The 17,716-nt window shown below is 37.2% G+C and overlaps 1 protein-coding gene across 1 annotated transcript in view; it reads left to right on the forward strand.

The window, feature by feature from the left end:
- Positions 1–17,716, forward strand: part of LOC136265016 (enhancer of mRNA-decapping protein 4-like) — a 53,188-nt gene that overhangs the window by 319 nt on the left and 35,153 nt on the right. Inside the window, exons 2-7 of the mRNA XM_066059774.1 lie at positions 63–133; positions 183–244; positions 1,213–1,324; positions 1,392–1,491; positions 2,453–2,636; positions 2,994–3,138. Of these exons, the coding sequence (XP_065915846.1) occupies positions 63–133; positions 183–244; positions 1,213–1,324; positions 1,392–1,491; positions 2,453–2,636; positions 2,994–3,138 (674 nt within the window). The remainder of the gene's footprint in view (positions 1–62; positions 134–182; positions 245–1,212; positions 1,325–1,391; positions 1,492–2,452; positions 2,637–2,993; positions 3,139–17,716) is intronic.

A 17,716-nucleotide genomic window follows, 5' to 3' on the forward strand; every position in this document is an offset into this window, starting at 1 on the left:
TAAACTGTGCCCCCATAATAACCACACAATGAATACATACTGGCATCACATGTTCTGTATAGGACACAAGAAAGTATCCAAGGCTGGCTGGAATGATGATAATGATTCTTCAAGAGCTACTGAAGGTGACCAGGTTAGTACCCCCTCCCCCTGGTGTGTGATGAGGTGTTACCCCTCATTAGAGTGATGTGGGTAAATATGGGTCATCACGTGATCCCTCAGCACCCAACTACTATCAGACAATGTGAGTAGTGTGAACACATATATACATGTACTGTATACATTGAATTATGGCCAGTCTCGTATAAACTCCTGGTGCCCATTCAGTTGCCTGGGGTATGTAGTATCATAACAGAATAAACACCAGGACACCAGTTCTCAAATGTACGCCTAGTGCAGTCATAATTTCTGACAATTCCGTAGTTTCAGTATGGTAGACTTCTTGATCTTTGAGTAAAGCATTAAGGGAGGTAGAACACTGAGGTATGAAGTTGATTTGTAAATGCTGAAGCTGCATATAAATGCCGATCTCGTATAGGGCTGGTCTTGATTAGTGGCTGGGGTGAAGCTGGAATAAATACCCGGGCCATAATTTGAGACAATACAGTATACCGTATGATACAAAAGTTTGGCGATTTGACTCGAGATAGAATTTGACAGATAATATTTTGGCGAATGCTTGTGTCATACTGCATTCTCTTTATTTAGTTGGCTAAAAGTTGGACAAGAATATTTTGGCGAATTGAAATAATTTTGCCTTGAGTTCATAATACAGTAGTAGTAAGAGACTTGATTTCGCCGAATTTGCCCCGCCAAAATTTTGTATCTTACAGTAATCTGTAATATGCGTATGGTGGATATAGTATTTGTATGTGTTCTGTGTGTGTGGTGTGTCCATAATGATGCTGATTTCATGTGTATATGTATGTTGCATGAATTTTCCAAAGTCAATAGACGTTTACCCATTGCATACTCACTGTCTTGATGCAATTAAAGTATGCATTAGAATGAATTACCCATTTACATAGTTTTTCCCAAAATTATACCGGTGGGGTGTCTCATATAATTCTTCAGGTCAGTTTATGTACTACAGGATACTTTGGGATCTTAACTAGGTGTGTGGATGATATAAGTAGGTGTCCTCAAGTGTCATGTTAACAGGTTCCAGTGTGCAGCATGTATTATGTACACTGTTTGTATTTCTTTTCATAGTGAGCTACTGGGAGACGAGCAATTCTGTAGTAATTCCATATTTGGTTATGAGGTCAACATCCATGCTAGTCAGAAGTCTTCACTACCAGCACTGTCTACTGGGAGTAGTAAGGTAGTGAAGTTGTCACCTACAGGTGTATGTCATTGTTCATTAGCACGGTGTTGTTTGTTGTTCACAGGTCAAAATCACTACCATTACAAATCAAAATTGGAATCTGATCAATCACTATGGTTACCTTGTTGCCAGCTCCAATGAGTACTTAGCTTATGTGTTAGAAGGTAACCATGGAAACTGTACTAGACTAATGTAGTATATTGTACATGTTGCTATATACTGTATTTTGGGCTAAAGGTACCATTAAGGTAGCCCACTTAGAGAATGTGTGTCGATAAAGTACTGTCAAGAGCTAGACTCCACTGACGTACTTCTTTCCATGTCATATGAAATGTTTAGACTTGAGTAGGTGAATGAAGATTATCTTGTTTACTTGTCTAATGGTAATGTATTATCAAACTATTCCTTCACAAGATTCCTTGCAGCAACATACACAATATGGCAACAATTTGTGTGTTACATATGGAATACCAGAGCCTGAAATTATGTTTTGGAAATGATCTGACGAATCCTGTTATGTGGTCGGATATTACTGTTATTATCAACAGACGTTACAGCACAACATACAAGGGATAAAGAGCACATACTGTATGGTGCTGTACATACAAAAGTAAATGTGCTGAGGGTCTGGCAGAAATTATTTCTGCCAGCCTTAATCACAACTAGTTTGAAGACAAGTAATAATGATTTGATTAGTTACGTACTCAACTCTTGAGTGTGATGCAGTCTTCGTTCTGACATTCAGGTCGTCAATCACAGTAACTTTCTTTAACACAATTTTTCCTTTCCTAATAACTAAGTTCTGCTCCACATCTTTTTTTGCTTTGCAAATCAGTTTCTTTCTTCGGGTGTTAAGTCAGGAGATAGATAAATTTTGCTAAAACAAATGCTAGAGTATAAATTCGCAGCAGCAGCAGCTCTCAAGACATTCCATTTCATTCTCTCTGAAGCAGACATACTCAATAGTACTGTGCAAAAAATTTCTAAATTTGTTCAGACATTAGCCAGAAATGGTTGGATAATGGCAGATGTCTGACTATAATTCCAGGTCCTAGATACACACCATATAAATTCCCAGGCCACAGCTACCATTTGGTTTTCATCCATCGTCATAATATTTCACAGGACGTAATGGTTATGTCATTCGGATCATTAAACAATCAAACAGTAATCGAGGCCTCTTGAAGGGATTCACTGGGGCCATTACTGATGTCGCCTTTGCTCACCCTGCATCTAGTTACCTAGCGGCCATCGACCAGGGAGGGAACCTATATGTGTGGAAACTGGAAGAGCAAGGAACAGAAATCAAGTATCCTTTTCACTATACGCACATGCACACACACACACTACACACACACACACTACACACACACACACACACACACACACACACACACACACACAAACAAACAAACACACACAACACACTCAAACGAACACACACACCATTGTAATGGTCTTACATGTTCCTGCTCTCTGCTTGGTACTTGTCAGTTAGAGGTTACAAGTACCAGGTACAAGAAGGTTTAGTAGTGTAGTTTAACTAGCAAAGTTGTTCTGATCTTATCAGAATGCCAACATGACTGTGAGATTATATAATCAACGTCCTACTATAGTGTAGTTGTACAGCACGTCACTTGTGAGATTTCCTTAACTGAGCCTCCAGGGAGCAGTTGTTGTTACATGTTACCCGAAGCAACGATGCCGACACGTCGGTGGAGCACAGACTGGTGTGGTGTCCATATGTCATGTCTGGTGCCACTAACAACGATGATATTGAACACTTGTTTGCTGTAGCCTTAGGGAAGAGTGTGAGTGTTATTGTGTTATTGTGAAATCAAGAATTGATCATGGTATCAACTCTTGATACAAGTGTCTGTGTATAAACTGTACCACATGTTTAAGGGATACAAAATTTGGGAATATATGCTAATGTTTGCTAACTCCTCTGTGTGCTTACTAAATGTAATATAAAAGATTTAAAGTATGTGCGTACATATGTAAAAGGTCGATCAGTAATTGTTGACAGTTGTAGAATTTCAGATTGTATAACTACATACATTAGCTCTGATTTACAAATCTAATCAACAGATAATGTTTAGACCTCTTGTATACAATCCTCTGATGAGTACATTGAGTATTGAATTCCATATGATTTCTGTTTAATAAATATTTCTTAATTATACTATAATAAAAAAAAGTTGGCAGTTGTAGGTAATATCCACAATGTGAAATATATGATTTGTAGTTAAATACTAAATACAGTCTACGTAAATAGAGTTATTCGCAGTGCCAAGGTGTACCAGCTTGTTTTCTGATATGTTCATTGGTCGGTCGGTTATACTGCCCACCAAATTTTAGCATGGGTACTTGTACGTCCTACTTGGCTGGTAAGATGTCAATATAAAGGAATTGTATTTGGATGAAATATAATAGTAGTAAGATTTGATAGAGCATCAGTGGCATTATTTTTTGAGTCTTTAGAAGTGAATTTTGATTGGCTGGTTGTGTTGAGTTGACACCTAATATGGCAACATTTGAGTACGGATCAAGTTTTTTAGGCAGAATCCTTACTATACAGCACTACCATATGATACAGTAATACCATATATAGTAAAAAAACTTTGAAGTTATAGGCAAATACCATCTATCGAAAAATTGGTGGGAAAAACGTTGGCGAATAGGGAAGCATTATCTGATCAAACGAATGATACATTATATAGGAGTGCGTATATACACTATCTCTACATGAAATTACGTACCATGTGTAAGTGTACTATTTGCTGGTGGTATGAGTGTTGAGGGCAATGTTTAGCTTAACAGTGAACCTCGCTCTGTGGCGCAGTGATCCCATGCTCAGTTCCAGGTAGGTCATCATGTGTGTACATATATCAATGCATTTGGTCAAATTCCTCATGTGATGATGAACTGCATCTCTTGGTGGCTAGTAGTTTATTATTGCAGGACTGATTTCAATGATGCAATGTGGTCTCATTATATCAGCTCATGTGATTGCTAGCTACTTAAAAAATTGGCAAAAAAACTTCGGTGATTGAAGCCCTATTTGCCAGATTCACCAAAGTTTTTTACCACTATACGGTACTGTATGTTAGGGATCATGAAAGTTTGGGCTTTCTTGTCCAAGCTATCACCCTAACACCAGTCATTCCATCAAGACAGCTTGGCAGTATTGGTTAGGGCATAATCAAACCTAAACATGCCTTCAGAGCAACCCCAAGCACTTCATCAAGTTGTTATTGAATTGAGTTTTCTACTGACTACATGACAAATATAGCAGCTAACTGACTAACTGGATGTTGCAAGCATAACTCAACTATAGTAAAAGCTGCAGGCTTGATTTCTTCACTGTTCAAGGCCCTTTCACAAACTGCAGCAGCTACAGTCATGCATCGTGGACTTTATGTTTGCTTTTTCTGCGTAAGTATTGATTTATAGACAGTGTGTTTTGACTTCTTCATGAGAATCAATTCCATAATTCCATAGTGAACGGATCAATTGCAGATACATTTGTTCTATACTTCTCATCAGTTGTAATTATACACTACGATAGTAGTGTATAGTAGGGACCACAAAGGAGTAGGCGTGGCCCACAAAATAATATCACCCAAAAACCAACCTCAATTTCCCCTAACGACGATCAGGCAGTATTGGTTAGGTGAACCTAAGCCCAAGCAAGCTTTCAGATTGACCCGAAACGCTTTCAACAGGTTGCTATGGAATTTTTTAAATAATTTATTTAACAGAATTTTCTACTGACTGAGTAAGTAAGTAACTGACTGATGCCTTCAGACAAGCGTAACTTGATAACGGCTAAGGCTATGGGCTTGATTTTTTCACTGTTTGACGTCGCTTTGGCTCGATAGGTGCCTTTTGGCATACCGCAGTATGTACAATGCATTCTTCATGGACTTACCAGTGTCCTCCTTTGTGTCCCATTCATCTTTGCTGACAGCAAAAAGTGTCGATTTGGCGATAGCACATGATGGCTTCCCTTCGTAACAGAAATCATCTGTATTTGTCATAGTGGCTATTTTGATATCAGAGGTGCTTTTCAAACAGTTCTTGATTCATACTGCTGTGTAACGGGTTGAACATAGCTGACAGCGTAGTATAATGGATACTTCACTTTTCAGACGATAATCGATAGATATAACTGGGACATGTGGGACCATTTCTTTTTTTCGGTATGCGTGGATTGCAGAGGTGCTTTTCGAACAGTTAATGATTCGAAATGCTGCGCAACGGGTTGAACATAGCTGACAATGAAGCGTAATGGATACTTCACTTTTCAGACGATAATTGGGACACACAGTGCCATTTCAGATGCGGTATGCGTGGGTTCACCAGTCATAATTATTATTTACCAAAAAAAGTTAACAAACAAGTGCACAGAAAAGTTTGGGATTTTCAACTAGAGTAGGGACCATAGCACATCGATAAAAAGTACTGAAACAAGTTGGAGTAGTCCATGATATTAAATCACTGCAAAACAATAAGAAGTGTTATATCCCTACTGTGCTCAAAATACCATAATGGAAATGCACAGTAGGGACATAACACTTCTTATTGTTTTACTGTGAATTAATATCGTGTACTACTCCAGCTTGTTTCAGTACTTTTTTTTATCGATGTGTTATGGTCCCTACTCTAGTTGAAAATTCCAAATTTTTCTATGTACTTGTATAACAGGTGGAGCATAGGTGAAGATGAAGCCATCTCACTTTTAGTAATTGATAGTCGGAGTGTGTATTCAGTTTTGCAATTACTTCATAATGTGTCTGGTATCATTCTTTCCTTTGTTGTGGTCTGTTCTGGCTCACTAGTAATGAATTATGTTTTTGCAAAAAAAAAAACCAGTCATATTACAAAAATCAAACAAAAATTAGAAATGTTACATTTTGAGTAGGGATCATAGAAATAAAAAGCAATGAAACAAGGGAGGCCATCTAAACCTGCAGGTATACTTGTGGACATTTAATTCCTAATTCAGTCTGTAGTAGGAATTAAATGTTGACTAGCTGGAGGTGTGGGCAATGTCGGTCTCCATTGTTTCATTGCTTTTATTTTTGTGATCTGTTAAGTTACTGTAGTAGGGATTAAATGTCCACAAACTTAACTAGAGGTGAAGATGTCTTCCCTTATTTCATTGCTTTTTATTTCTATGATCCCTACTCAGATGTAAAGTTTCTATTTTTCCTTATACATGTATAGTTTAGCTGTTGTTGTAGTAGTCCAATAAGATGGTACAATGGGCTGATGTTCCATTGAGTAGTTAGTGATGGAGTATTGGTAATATCAATAGTGTGGTCTCCTTGAGAGCTGACTACTGGTACTGATCTAGTATACTGACTAGACCACACTACTACAAACAATATGATGAACATCTTGGTGTAGTTGTAGTGTAGGATAGTTGCTGCTGCTACTGCCATAATGTTAGCTCCTTTCTCGTTGGGTAACCTTCGGGTGATATCAAGCTTGTTTTGGTGTGAGTAATTTTGTGACGTATATCGCTTTTCGTTGTTGTTACTGTTGCTCTTGAAGTAGAACCCTTCTCAAAGTTTCTTCCACTGTTACAAATTCTCCTACTGAATCAGTTACTATATTGTGTAATGTGCTCTGTTCTCCCTTATAGTAGTAGTAGCAGTGATCTTGTAGGTCTTCGGTCCATAAAAGGATCCTAACTGATTGTGGGGGGGAAGTACCAACTATATTTTATAGTCCCTATGAAGTTATATAAGAGATAGAGTTCAGTACAAGAAGTACTGTACTAACATGACTTCTACTTTTAGTTGGTTAGGAGATGTTCATGAGTGCATGTCTGTGAGCTGATCGATATAGCTTCAAGACTAACAATTTTTACTACTTTTGTTTGATACATAATGAGGTAGAAAAATAATAAGCTTTTAGGGGGGTTGTCCCTCTTTAGTAAAGGGTTTTTTTACAAGCATTAATAAAATTCCCATTAGGGTCAATTCTCAACTTGAATGTTGTAATATAAGTACCTCTTGGTCCCTGATGTATTCGTTTGAATAAAGGACTTGCTGTTTCAGCCCTGTATCACGAGATCAGAGTTCCACGCTCTTTAACCACCTTTTTGAAAACAACAACGTTTACACCCATCCCCATCACCTTAACATACAGTAGCAGCAGCAGTGTATCCAGGGAGATTCCAGAGATTTAGGAAAATCCCCTTTGGGATTTGCAAACTGCCTAAAATGCTGATAATTAGCATATCAGGCCTCCAAGTCAGTGAGAACTCAGCAATTAAAATGAGGAATTAGAAACTTTATAAACAAACAATGTTTATTCACTAACTACATGAGTATTTCTTGAAACGATCAAAGATCATAGAAATAGATGGTTATGAAACAAGAGAGGTCATCTTCATTTAGGGAGATTGCCTACACCTGAAGTTATTTGTGAGGTACTCAATATTTAGGGTCGAGAAGTACACAATATTTTAATAGTTATTGTGGAGAACTGACAGTAGTAGGAATATTCGTAAAGTGTCCACAAAACAACCTCTACTAAACAGGGAAAATCCCCCACATACTAAAGATTACTGTATTAGCTCAAATATACTGTACAAGGACAAATGGAACAGATGGTGCCTTGCGGCACTTGTGGGCTCCTGATCACAGTCAAGCAGTGCTTGTTGTGCAGTGCTTGAAGTGGAGATAAAGGTTACAATCAGTAGTTGTACTAGTTCAGCTGTTGTGTGAGTAACGGATTTGATCAAGGACAAATTCTTGAACCCAGCTATTATTACACATACCCTCACTGTGTGAATAGTGTTGCTTCAGTGATTTCTGTTTAATAATTTATTATGATAAAAATATGTACAGCCGTATAATAATAAATGATTCAGTGAAATATACAATTTGTAAATAAATATTGTTAAATACTAAATATATATAGTCTATATAGAGTTATTCAAAGTGTCCAGATCTTGTGATATAATAACAACTTGTATTCTGATGGTTAGTATGATCTGTTTGTTGGTCAGTCGGTCACATTGCCCTCCAAATATGGGCATGGGTACTGATAAGGTCTCACTTGAATGTGGTAGTACGTTAATCTAAAAGAATTGTATTTGGATAAAATATACTAGTTATTTCAGATAATTACACTCACAAGATGTGACAGAGCAGTGGCTGCTTTGCTCATGTCATTTCTTAGTTTGTTCAACTCGCTAAGAAGTGAAGATTGATTGGCTGGTTGTGTTGAGATGACATGTCCAATGGCAACAATGAGAAGGTGTAATGATTTGAGGTCAACTCTTAACTGAACGTTGATCTGTAGAGGAATAGAGTAACTGATTGTAATGGATACTTTGTGACCATTTGTGTTGAGGGGTCCTTCACAAAGAGGTGATGCATTTATTATTCACTTACCGGTCGGTTAGTAGTTGTTGGAGGGCTAATAAGACAACCATTAATTGGTTGTTGTGGTGATATGTTCATCATCTGTAGAGAAATGTAGTATGAGATCACATGTAGTAACCAAAAATAACACCTCGTTATCCCTTGATTATCTAGTGACTATTCTATTAGAGTATTTTGTGAACAAGTGTATGTTCTATTGGAGTATTTGAACAGAACTCTATAGTATTCTCACTAATCTGAAAGTGTTGGGATAATGGAGATGGTCTCACTATATCACTCACTCTACTAACAAGTGATTGTAGTTGTAGTACGTGATATGTGTGTAGTGTGGCTTCTTGGAGGTAGGCAACAATTAGAGTAGTGTTTCCTCTTGTACTACTGCTGGTAGGGGCTATAGTTACCATGGTAATAACAGATGATATTTACACACAATTACTACTCACTATGATTGTCCTCCTCCATATTGTGTAGTAGTGTTAGTAAGTGTTGTTGTGTGTTGTTGACTTGTATCATTAGTGACTGGAGTATGTGAGTGACATTGAGCTGCTGCCAGCATTGTGTGTCGTAGTGAGGGAGGGTGATGTTGACATTATTTGGTGTTAGCTGATGTGTCTGTGAAAAGAAAAGGAATATGTCAGAGCTGTGTATATAGTGTGTGCGTGCGCACGCATGTGTGTAGTGTAGTGTTATGTAATAACTTACTAAGTTGATCAAGGGTAATAAGGTAGTTTGGATGTCATGTTTGATGTTGTACAATAGATGATGTTGTTGGGTTTGATTGTGGTATTGTGTTGTGATGACATGTGATATGACTGCTTCAAATCCAACCAATGAGAACAGGTCCTGTTGTAGTTGAACACTGACCTAAAATATATTTACACTGTACTTCACAACTAACACAAAATTCAGGTGTTATTACATTTATGGAGTTGTTTTGAGCCAGAGGGTTAACAAAACATATCCTGGAAGGATGTTGTGTGTCATTGAAGACCTGTGGGGGGTATGACGTACACACAAAGTAACACAACTACACGACACACATACCTGTTGTACACTGTATATTATAGAGTTTAGCTGTTGTTGTAGTAATCCAATAAGATGGTACAATGGGCTGGTGTTGTGTTGAGTAGTTAGTGATGGAGTATTGGTAATATCAATAGTGTGGTGTCCTTGAGAGCTGACTACTGGTACTGATCTAGTATACTGACTAGACCACACTACTACAAACAATATGATGAACATCTTGGTGTAGTTGTAGTGTAGGATAGTTGCTGCTGCTACTGCCATAATGTTAGCTCCTTCCTAATTGGGTAACCTTCGGGTGATATCAAGCTTGTAAGTGACTCTGACGTATATTGCTTATTGTCGCTGCTGTTGCTCTTGATTCAGAAGTACTCAATTTCTTTCACTGTTATAAATTCTCCTGTTAATCTGATCCAATCATATAACATGTTCTGTTCTCCTTTATAGTAGTAGTAGCAGTGATTTTGTAGGTCTTCTCCTTGTTCCATACTTGTTGGTCCAAAGCTGGAACAAGCTCCTAACTGATTATGGGACTCATCGGAGGGGAAGTACCGGGATTTATTTCATAGTCCCTGTAAAGCCATATAAGAGAGATACAACAAATACTAACAGATCAGGTGATCTATTGTTAGTTGATCATCATTAGTTCGGAGGTGTTGGTGAGTCTATGAGCTTGTTTCTTTATCTTCATGATATTCTACTGTTGTAAGAGACAATTTCTTTAGATTATAATGTTCTACAGTTGTTTGATAGCCGCTGTATAAAGAGTTAGAGAAGTAGCAGAGTGTAGTCTAGTTTATTGAGTGTTTTCAGTTACATGTGTTCAACAGTGACTCAGATACTAAATCATTTGTTGTATGTTTTATATTGTGATCACTTCACGTATCACTATCATCTTATCATCATCACTTTCCCTGTGATAACAAAAAGAAATTATAGCCACTCTTAAATCAGTAAAGAAGTTACATGATAAGTTTGGCTGAAAAACAACCTTACATGTGTGTAGAATTAGTTGATGTACTATAAGAGATGTACTGGCTACACATTTGCCAATGCTTAATCATATTCAGAGAAAACAGTGTGAACCAGTGACCTTGACACGTGTTATTATCTTGGACACGTAACACTTTCTCTTTGCAATAGAATTCATCCATCTTTGAAGTGTGCAGTATGTAGGCAGTCTTTACAAACTCTCCAAATTAGACGTAATTGAATTGAAAACCTCCATAATAAGTATTACTCAACTGGTCTATATTTGTAACTATGGAAGAGGAAAATTTATTTCATCCAAAAAGGGACTACAATTTTGTGTTGATTATGAAGATCGAGGTGCTCATTGTATATAAAAGTTATCATTGAGTGTTGTGAGAAATCTTATAAACAGCTTGTAACTGTCAGTTCTTACTATTTCGAGATACTAACTTCCTTTGTATAGAAACATTTTAATGTTCTTGTTTCAAACCATATCAAAGAGTTGTATATCACAGTGTGTCTAGTGTCTGGCAAGTAATTAAATTTGGCAAGAAGTTATTTTCATTTACAAGTCACCAAAGTTAATGTATTCACACCCTCTCCAGATCTATAAAAAGTGTGCAGTTGTAGTCTTACAATTACATTACAAAGATGATTTGACATACAACACATGTATGTTCCACCTATCCTCTATCCTTCAGTAATTGTTTGTATGTCACGGGGGAAATCCCGGGTATTTGTTTTGTAGTCCCTGTTTAGTAAAGGTTGTGGTGTGGACATTTTCTAGAATATTCCCAGTAGTGTCAATTACTATTAGAATGTTCTAATTTAAGTACCTCTTGGCCCCTGACATATTTGGATAAAAACACCTCCTGGTATTTCTTTCAGCACTGTACCACCTGATCAATATTCCATACCATTTTACCCTTCACGATGTGCTATTCATACCGTATAGAGAGACTTTTTCAAATTTTTGCTGATTGGTAGAAGTTTCCCCTTGAAATTAGTAGTTCAATCAATATGGCATTGTTGAGTATTACAAGTACACACAAAAAATAGAATTTTCGACTGTAGTAGATATGACCGGATTCGACACACACTAAATCAATCTTACGTTTTTACCAGAATTGGATTTCTGGTCTAATACACTATCATATTTCACTCTTGTATTTCCTTCAGGACTGGCAAGTTTAGTTTCTGCAACAGCTTCCTTCCGAAGCCATGATTGAAAGATTGGCAACATTAAATGGCCATAGCTTGTTGTAAGGGTGTGTAGTGAGCTGAGACTTCACAGACAGCTCGCCAACAGTGTTCTCAAATAATGTGGAGTGATTTGAGGGCCATGGAGGGCCCAAACTTGGCCTCTGGATTCCATTCATCTTGCTCCATTTTATACTCCTATGTTAAGCCCACCCACCACCAACCGCCCCTATTACTACCACCCATGATATTATTACCCATTCGAAAAAGCTTCCCAAAACAGGGCATATTTTGGGTGTTAGAAACTTATACACCCACACAGTGATAGCTAGTAAATAGATAAATAATTGGTGCAAATTTTGTTAACACAGCTGTAGGCACGTTACTACACAATGATTACTTAAAATCGCCATGTCTCCTAACGAAGCTTTGTGCGTCGAAGCCGGGTTTTGTCAAATTCAGTCACATGTTTAGGGCTGGGACGAATAATGAAATTTACCTTCGAACATTTACTAATAAAATGTTCAAACATTCAAAACTTCAGTGTTAGCTTTCAAGTTACAGGTTTTCTTGCGTTTGTGCACATCCTTCTAAAGTGCATCTTTCTAATCCTATGTAATGAGTTTGTAAGCATTTGGAAAGTGCATAGTAGCAGTACTGAATGATGCGATAGATCGATTGCAAATGTGTCTGCTATAATCATGCATAGGAAAACACCTACTAGTGGCTGATAGGATAGTTTCCATGCATGATCTATCAATTTATAAGGTGTATTAAGGCTTCAACTATGGTAGCAAGCTAAACTACAATGATTTTGAAATGGGCGTGGCACACGAAGATAGATCATGAAGAGACAAACATCAATTGCACAAGATAAATAAGCAGCTGCAATAAAGATAACAACGTTTATTTATAATTCTTTTGTAAACTATGAATGAATTACAATGCGTCAAAGCGTGCTGTAGTTTTAAAATTTGAAGTTTACTTAACCTTCGAACCCACGATGCATTTGAAGCTTTGTCCCAGCCCTACTAGAGTAGGGACCATAGCACATCGATAAAAAGTACCGAAACAAGTTGGAGTAGTGCTCGATATTAAATCACAGTAAACAACAAGAAGAGGGTTAAAGTTTTTAAAATACTTCAATAGAAATAGAGCAGTCATGTGTGTGTGTGCATGTGTGCGTGTGTGTAGATAGATTTTATTGGCTATGCCTCTCCATACTTGTTTACTAATTGTCAAGTGGAACAATCCCTCTAATTGAAGGATTCCAGCTACAATTCATCATGACAAGTTTCACATTTTCCAATTGTGTTAGGAACAATTACCAGCTTGTTAAGGAGATGGTTTAGTGTTCTTAACTAGTTGTAGTGTATTACTGATTATCTCACTGTAACTGCCTTTAGTCTAGGCAGCTAAAGTGTAGGTTTCCAAAGATATAGGGAAATTAGCACATCAGGCTCTCCAAATCAGTCAGAGCTCAACGATTTAAATGAGGAATTATAAAACATTATAAACAGACATTGTTTATTCATTAACTGCATCAGTTGCTGATTGGTATTTTTGTTTGATGCTATTAAGATACTCTAACAAAGCAGTCAGCTATTGGTACTAGTAATAGCATGGGTAGCAGTGAAATTTGGGATAAATACCACGAGTGTTGCATTGAAATTTCCATTTTCAATGCAACAAGAGTGGTATTTATCCCAAATTTGACTGCTATACCCATGCTATTCCCAGTTAATACCATACTCGCTGCATATACGCATGCTGTGCATTAGCGTTGCTATGTACACAATTTTGTCACTATGTACTAAACATGAAGAGTAATTGACGCTACATTGTTAACAAAGTCTAGCCAATGAAATAGCAATTACAACTTTTTCACTGCTACCAGTGAAATACGGGATAAATTTCACTGCTACTATTGAGACTTTTGTATGGGAAGTGAAACAGGTATGGTATTATAATAGAAATGGACGCTTGTTTGAAATGGTTATGAATAGAGAGGTCATCTTCACCTAGGGAGGTTGCCTACACCTGCAGCTATATACTAACTGTGAGGTACTCAATATTTAGGGCCATGGGGTACACAATATTCTAACAGGGCTGACGGAGAAGACGGGGCAAAGGGGGCTGCAGCCCTTGTGAAAAAAATTATGGGGGAAGCCCCCCTAGCATAATAGTTCAAGATACTCTAATAGAGCAGTCACAGTATTCTTAGAGGAGCAGTACAGCAAGCTATGTATGTAGTTATAAATAAGGGGATATAGTCTAGTTGGTGGAGGGCAACTATTGCCAACAAATAGTGACTTTTTTTGTTTTTATTTATTTATTTTTTTGTCTTTGACTTACAAACAGGCCATGGTATCACCAAGCTAGACCCTCCCCCCCCCCCCCTAAATAAAGGAGTCTCCGCCGCCTCAGTATTCTAATAGTTATTGTAGAGAACTGACAGTAGTGGGAATATTCGTAAAGTGTCCACAAAACAACCTCTACTAAACAGGGACTAAAAGAAAAATCCCCCACATACTAAAGATTACTGTATTAGCTCAAATATACTGTACAAGGACAAGTGGAGAAGCTTGCAACACTTATAGGTTCCTAATAGGACACATATTGAAACTTGATATAGTCAAGCAGTGCTTGTTATGTGGTGCTTGTCAGGCGGTGCTTGACACAGAAACAAGAAATTACAATCAGTAGTTGTACTAGTTCAGCTTGTTTGGAGATAGCTGATCATTTACAAATTCTTGAACCCAGCTATTATTACACATACCCTCACTGTGTGAATAGTGTTGCTTCAGTGATTTCTGTTTAATAATTTATTATGATAAAAATATGTACAGCCGTATAATAATAAATAATTCAGTGAAATATACAATTTGTAAATAAATATTGTTAAATACTAAATATATATAGTCTATATAGAGTTATTCAAAGTGTCCAGATCTTGTGATATAATAACAGCTTGTATTCTGATGGTTAGTATGATCTGTTTGTTGGTCAGTCGGTCACATTGCCCTCCAAATATGGGCATGGGTACTGATAAGGTCTCACTTGAATGTGGTAGTACGTTAATCTAAAAGAATTGTATTTGGATAAAATATACTAGTTATTTCAGATAGTTACACTCACAAGATGTGACAGAGCAGTGGCTGCTTTGCTCATGTCATTTCTTAGTTTGTTCAACTCGCTAAGAAGTGAAGTTTGATTGGCTGGTTGTGTTGAGATGACACATCCAATGGCAACAATGAGCAGGTGTAATGATTTGAGGTCAACTCTTAACTGAACGTTGATCTGTAGAGGAATAGAGTAACTATTAGTAATGGATACTTTGTGATCTATTTGTGTTGAGGGGTCCTTCACAAAGGTGATGTCACTTATTACTCACTTGCCGGTCGGTTAGTAGTTGTTGGAGGGCTAACATAACAACCATTAATTGGTTGTTGTGATGACATGTTCATCATCTGTAAAGTGTAGTGTGAGATGACATATAGTAACCAATAGTAACACCTCATTATCCTTTGATTATCTAGAGACTGTTCTATTGTAGTATTTGAACAAAACTCTATAAATTAATGGTATTCTCACTAATCTCAAAGTGTTGGGATAATGGAGGTGGTTTCACTATCACTTACTCTACTAACAAGTGATTGTAGTGTTAGTACATGATATGTATGTAGTCTGGCTTCTTGGAGGTAGGCAACAATTAGAGTAGTGTTTCCTCTTGTACTGCTGCTGGTAGGGGCTACAGTTACCATGGTAATAACAGATGATATACACACAATTACTACTCACTATGATTGTCCTCCATATTGTGTAGTAGTGTTAGTAAGTGTTGTTGTGTGTTGTTGACTTGTATCATAGTGACTGGAGTATGTGAGTGACATTGAGCTGCTGCCAGTATTGTGTGTCGTAGTGAGGGAGGGTGATGTTGACATTATTTGGTGTTAGCTGATGTGTCTGCGAAAGAGAAAAGAAATATGTCAGAGCTGTGTATATAGTGTGTGCATGCATGTGTGTGGTGTAGTGTAGTGTTGTGTTATGTAATAACTTACTAAGTTGATCAAGGGTAATAAGATAGTTTGGATGTCACGTTTGATGTTGTACAATAGATGATGTTGTTGGGATTGATTGTGGTATTGTGTTGTGATGACGTGTGATAAGACTGCTTCAAATCCAACCAATGAGAGCAGGTCCTGTTGTAGTTGAACGCTGACCTAAATAAATTTACACTGTATTTCACAACTAACACAAAATTCAGTATTATTACATTTATGGAGTCGTTTTGAGCCAGAGGGTTAACAAAACATATCCTGGAAGGTTGTTGTGTGCCATTGATGACCTATGAGGGGGGTATGACGTACACACAAAGTAACACTACTATACAACACACATACCGGTTGTACACTATATATTATAGAGTTTAGCTGTTGTTGTAGTAGTCCAATAAGATGGTACAATGGGCTGATGTTCCGTTGAGTAGTTAGTGATGGAGTATTGGTAATATCAATAGTGTGGTGTCCTTGAGAGCTGGCTACCGGTACTGATCTAGTATACTGACTAGACCACACTACTACAAACAATATGATGAACATCTTGGTGTAGTTGTAGTGTAGGATAGTTGCTGCTGCTACTGCCATAATGTTAGCTCCTTCCTTGTTGGGTAACCTTCGGGTGATATCAAGCTTGTAAGTAACTCTGACGTATATAGCTTAATTGTCGCTGCTGTTGCTCTTGATTCAGAAGTACAATTCTTGTCAGTTTCTTTCACTGTTATAAATTCTCCTGTTAATCTGATCCAATCATATAACATGTTCTGTTCTCCTTTATAGTAGTAGTAGCAGTGATTTTGTAGGTCTTCTCCTTGTTCCATACTAGTTGGTCCAAAGTTGGAACAAGTTCCTAACTGATTGTGGGACTCATCGGAGGGGAAGTACTGGGATTTATTTCATAGTCCCTATGAAGCTATATAAGAGAGATACAACAGGTACTAACAGATCAGGTGATGAATTGTTTGAGGTGTTGGTGAGTCATTGAGCTGGTATCTTAATCTTCATGATGGTCTATTGTTGTAAGCAAGACAATTTGGTTGACTATAGTATAACTTTAGATTATAATGTACTAAAACTGTTTGCTAGCGATAGTAAAAGTAACAGTTACATGTTGGAGTGTAAAGAAGTCAGGTTTGTACTCAAAGAGAACATCAATGTAGTTTATTGAGTGTTGTCAGTTACAAGTGTTCAACAGTGACTGAATTCAGATACTTAATAGTAACTAGTGATTTGTTGTATATTTCTGTTTTATTATATTGTGAACACTTCATTTATCATTATAGTCACCCTGTAATATCAAATTATAGCCACTCTATTGATACCTGTAGTAAAGAAGTCACATGATGAGTTCGGCTGAAAGACAACCTTACATTTGTGTAGAATTAGTTCCTGTACTATAAGAGATGTACAGGCTACATCTTTACCAATACTTAATCATATTCAGAGAGAAAATCATTTTATTCAGTACAGTAAACCAGTGACTTTACATCTGTTATTGTCTTGAACACATGAACTTTCTATTTGCAATAAACTTCATCAATCTTTAAAGTGTGTAGTACGCAGAGCCACTGTCTTACGAACTGTCCAATAAAGAATATATTAGAACAGAAAACCTCCACAGTAAGTACACCCAACACGTCTAAATTTGTAAAACTGAAAGAGGAAAAATTTATTTCAGGACATTGGTTCTTCAGAGCGTCGATTATTAAGAAGTGCTCATTGTATATACT

This window comes from Dysidea avara, chromosome 8, assembly GCF_963678975.1.
Source record: "Dysidea avara chromosome 8, odDysAvar1.4, whole genome shotgun sequence".
Lineage (NCBI taxonomy): Eukaryota > Metazoa > Porifera > Demospongiae > Dictyoceratida > Dysideidae > Dysidea > Dysidea avara.